Genomic DNA, 4920 nt, shown 5'->3' on the forward strand with positions numbered 1-4920 from the left:
CTATATATATATATATATACGGTTTAGCCCTCCAAAGCCCCGCGTCAGTGCCTTTAGGTTGGAGAAGCTTTAACTTCATTCGTCGAAGCTTCCTGTTGCACGTTGACAATGATGGAGTAGAGACGACCTCCCGGGGTTGACAAGTTTTTGAGTGTGGCCTGAGAAGCGCCTAGATCCCACTCGCGGATTCAATGCCTCCCAAAATACTAGAAGTGTTTTCTCCACTTAAGAGCATACGTCCATATCGATCCAACTTTCTGAGGGTCCATTATTGAATTGAAATGAATCTGTGTGTCGGGCATATACTGCTGACTTCTTCCCAAGTAACCCAGGGTCAGCTCAATTTGATCTGAAGTGAGGGTAAGCTGAATCTCCCCTAATTGTGGTGATCGTGGTGGTAAGATATAAACTGTGATATTATAAAATGCTATCTATCGTGACTGTCTCGTGTTTGGAACCGGTGATTCAGTCCTATCATCCTCCGTCTTCACCAAAACTGGTCCTACTGCTATTGCTTTGCTGTAAGCACACCTGTGATCTCTAACTCCACCGAAAGGAGAAGGACGGTGTGCTTCTCATCCTTGGTGAAGTAGGTGCTTACGAATCCGTCATGCTGAGCCCTACAAACAAATTGTCACGGCCTCTCCAAAAAATTATGACAGACATTCATGAGGACCACATCGCATCACATCTGATGTTGCAGCTGGCTTCTGATCGAGAACTTCGCTAGGTACCTCCAGTCAATGCTTATCCTGTCCTTCTTTAGCCACATTAGAGAATATGGTTGGGAATGCCTCCGAGTCATGAGGCCCAACTTCTCTACCGTTTGTGTAGACGCCATGTTCTTACTGCTCCTTCCATCGATAATGTGACTGCATACCCTTTTGTTCACAATGCAGCGGGTGTAGAATATATTGTGATGAAACTAACATAGATCCTTCGTATCCTCCGTCTGTAGGACTCGTTGAACGACATGCATATCACCCTCATGATGTGGAAGATGATGCACCTCATCATGTTCCTCGGTTGTTTCCTCACTGTTAACCTCCTCCACCACATCTTGCTCAGTAAAAGACATGGCTTGTTGGGAAACTAGAGGCAATTTGTCCAAATTGATGACATCTAAAACATTTTTCAGGCAGGAATTGTAGTAGTTGTGCTACTTTTCTTGGGCTTTTTCTCACTTTGGGTGGCTCTGATCATATTCAAACCGGTTTTTTCAACTCTCTGAGTTGTGCTTCTGCTATTGTCTCTAATTGCCGATGGCTGCCTGACTTGTGGTGGTTGCCTGTTCTGTCTCTGTTGTCTCTGCACCTTCAGGGCTAAGTTCTGGACATTTCCCAGTGTCTACCAATATGGCTATAGTTGCACAACATTGCTAATAGCAGACTTCAACCCCTCAGGTAGCGGGCTATGGTGCATTTCTTTAGCTTTACCAACTCACACTCCATCTGTAACCGGTCGAATTGTGTTGTGAACTCTACCGAAAGGTTTCTCTGCTGCAGGTGGCGGAGTTTCCGAAACATGTTATGGCGGTAATGAAATAGAAGGTATTTCCTCTTCTTTGTATCTATTTCCTCTTCTTTTCTCACTTGGTAATCTTGTCACTATCTTCTTTTTTCTTCTGCCTCTGCCTCTGCAAATCTTATCACAAAGAGGAGCTCTTTCTCAATTTGAAGTTGCAAGCTTCACCCTTTTATGTTTTGACACCTCTTTGTACTCAAAAGATCTTCTCAACTGATTGTAGTCATTCGATAAAGTCATCTGGATTCGTACTTTCATCAAAATTTGATAGATTTTCCTTTATTCCGAAGTCCCTGTGGCCTTCTCTCTAAGTCTCCTCAGATATTGGATTCTAAAACATTGTTGTCTTTCTTCTCCATCATTGAAATTCTCCCCATGAAAGGGGTTGAAATTCTCCTCCCCCCCACCATCGACTTTCCCTATTATAATCAAGGGTAATTTATCTCTGGAATTCATCCTCCATGTTGGTAAGTTTCATCTGTAATCGGCGGATCTCTTGTTATATCTCTTTCCAGTTAGGCTCGAAGATGTATCTCTTTGTGATATGGCTAGGGTTTAGGGTTGGGAGGTGAAACAAGGTCTGAAAAATAATTTATGGTTGCTGATTTTGAAAATCAGCAAAGCGAAATTAGTGTTAGGTCAAAATTTTGGTTATGGTTTGTGAATAGGAAAGCAAATTTTTGTGGGGGTGGCTTGTGATGGGCGGATACTAGGAAACCATAGGATATGACTAGGGTTAACCTAACTTTGATACCAATTGATACTAGAGTTAACCCAAAACACAATCGAATTTTAAATATTATTGTTGAAATTCAAAACGAGTTACAAACATGACTCAAAACAATAAAGAAGGCACAACAAACACTAATATCTTTTTAGGGCGGCATCGGACGGCCAGTGGACAACGTGTAGGAGGCTAGGAGATGGGGCGGTCGGCTGATTGGTGGTTTTGGCAGGAAGGGGGTAGGAGGGGTGCTGGTGTAACTGTTTATGGGTAGGAGGCATGGTGGCTGTGAAGGGGAGGTCAGGGAAGCAGCAGATAGGGGTTGCTGCAGCAGGTGCACGGGAGGGGTGGGGGATATGCTGCTTCATTAGGTTATGGGTGTGGAATAACGTGGTTGGGAATGGGGGACTACAGAGATGGTAGCAGCAAGGGGGCGGCTACAGCAGGTAAGTAGGGCAAGGGTAGGTTGCGGGGGAAGTTGGAGAAGGATAGACATCTTTGCTGGATCAAATTAGAACCAGAGCACCATTAGGATCCTCGGAGAAGGTCACCACCTCGGATGAGTTACAACCGGAACAACTTCTCGTCGTCGGATACAACCCTAAGAACGGAGAAACGCCCGGAGGCAGAAATCTGAAATCAGAGACAGCGAAACATTGAACCCTAAACATTGAAATTAACATATATATACTAATTGGTAACTAGGCGGGGGGAAGCCCCTCCCTTTGGGTTATAAGGCTGAACAGATTTTGCTCTCTTTGGCTGGTTCAGCCCTCCAAAGCCTGCATCAGATGCTTTCTTCAACTTCCTTCTCTTCAGAATTCAAGAAATTATATGCTTTGTATGCCTTATGGATTCAAGCACTTGTTTTATGTTTTCATGGTGGGTTGGGTGCAATATATATACAAATAACATGTCAGCTAGCCAACCTTTACTGTAATATGGTTAAATCAATATCCTAATGTATTTCCAGTACACTGTTCTACTGCCTAACTTGTGGTGAATGATGTTTCAGGTTAGTAGTGGTCAGTGAAATGCCAGCTAAGTTTGTGTTTGAAATGTTGTGCATCTATCTTCCACTCTTCTCATAACTAATAGATTTCTTGTTTGACACCCTTCATTTGCACGTTCTAGAAACGGGATCCTGTTCTAATTCTCTCTTGAAATAATGTAACACTGTTAGGCTGATCATTTCTTACCATTTGTTGAGTGTTTTCGAGTTTATTTGCTGCTTGTCATATTATGTCCGCCATTTTCTAATGAAAATGTGTCAAAATGTATTTCGGTAGGTTGATTACAATTTATATGGAATGAGCCATTTGCACACCGTAAAGGTCAAATTCCGCTCACCATTAAGCTATTGCTATAGTGCTGCTTTTTTAAGGCGCAACAATTTGGATACGCCAGTAAGGGATACTTTCTCTTTTTGTTTTGTTTTCTTTATAACTTATGCAACCTTATGGCAGCTTATGTAGTTCACCCTTCTGAATTAATAGTTGTGATCCTTAAATTTGTAACACCAGGAAGCTCTGAGTAGCAGCAGTAGTGAGAAACCAAAAAGTTGGCTTTTTTCTACAATACCCAGTGCTGTCGTACGGCCGGATTCCACTGGTTCGCCTGACCGCACAGATAAAAAGTTCATCCACCTGACCAGACGTCAGAGTATCTGTCAACTTGAGGCTGATGCAAGTGTTGATGGTTTGTGTTAAATCATCACGTAACAAGCAATGCCAAATTCCTGCATAAATCTTTCTTTTCTTGTTGATGTCTCATATTTATTTTCTGTTGCAGACATCATCAATGAGAAATTTAAAATTTACACTTCCCTTTCTCAGACAGGATTTGATGTTAGAATGGTTCAATCACTAGTACCTATTTGGGAGGTTTTTGTCTATTCATCCTATTTTATATTCACTACACACACACACACACACACACACACACACTGAGCGCATGATTGCATGTTTTTTTAAATTTTTTTTATCCTTTTTAAATTTAGGAGGAATATGAGCGCTCTGGTATACAGGAAGCAATTAAGCAAGCTGATCCCAATAGGCCTCCAGCTGATTGTGTCTTGAGAAGCTTTATACATGGGCTTAATTATGATAAGGCACTCTCTGAATTGTGCATCGAAACATGTAATTCTTCTCCTTCCAAGATCCATGTTGTAGATGGAAATGAGAAGTTAGTGAAGTATATGAAGTCATTTGGTGACATTAGCAGGAAAATTGAACTCATGGGAGACCAACCACACATCAAATCTTATCAAGTTCTTTTGGTTAGTGGTGGAGAAGAAAATAGAAGTAACGAAACTTCATCATCTCAAAGTTTAGTGAAAGGAGATCTGAAGGTGCTTTTATGTGCGTTTTACATGTTTTGAATTTGGGAGAAAAATTTGAAATTGTTATTATTTTTTTATTTATCCACTGCATTCAAATCTACTTAATTTATTTGATGTTTTTTTACCACCAAACTGACATTCTTTTCTTAAATGGAAGCTGACGATTAGAAAAGTGTCTATAGAGAACTGCAGGTAGATATACCTAAGCCGTTGCAAAACCTCCGGGCATTAGTATGTTGATTTAAATTTCTCAAACACATGTGACGTACTCTTCCTTTCTTGACAAACGCATTGGATAGTGTACATGGATCTCAGTTGTGTAGGTTCAATA

General features: G+C 41.3%; 1 protein-coding gene across 1 annotated transcript; it reads left to right on the forward strand.

The window, feature by feature from the left end:
• Positions 1-2664: 2664 nt before the first annotated feature.
• On the forward strand, positions 2665-4598 carry LOC110038361 (DNA polymerase zeta catalytic subunit-like; the record flags this gene model as incomplete). The annotated part of the gene is given in 5 exon segments (XM_020743207.1): positions 2665-2694; positions 3538-3654; positions 3772-3946; positions 4040-4131; positions 4248-4598. Coding segments are annotated over 5 exon segments (765 nt in total), but the record flags the coding sequence as incomplete, so codon positions are not given.
• Positions 4599-4920: the final 322 nt, after the last annotated feature.

Source organism: Phalaenopsis equestris, unplaced genomic scaffold (genome assembly GCF_001263595.1).
Source record: "Phalaenopsis equestris unplaced genomic scaffold, ASM126359v1 Scaffold000002, whole genome shotgun sequence".
In the NCBI taxonomy this organism is placed as follows: domain Eukaryota; kingdom Viridiplantae; phylum Streptophyta; class Magnoliopsida; order Asparagales; family Orchidaceae; genus Phalaenopsis; species Phalaenopsis equestris.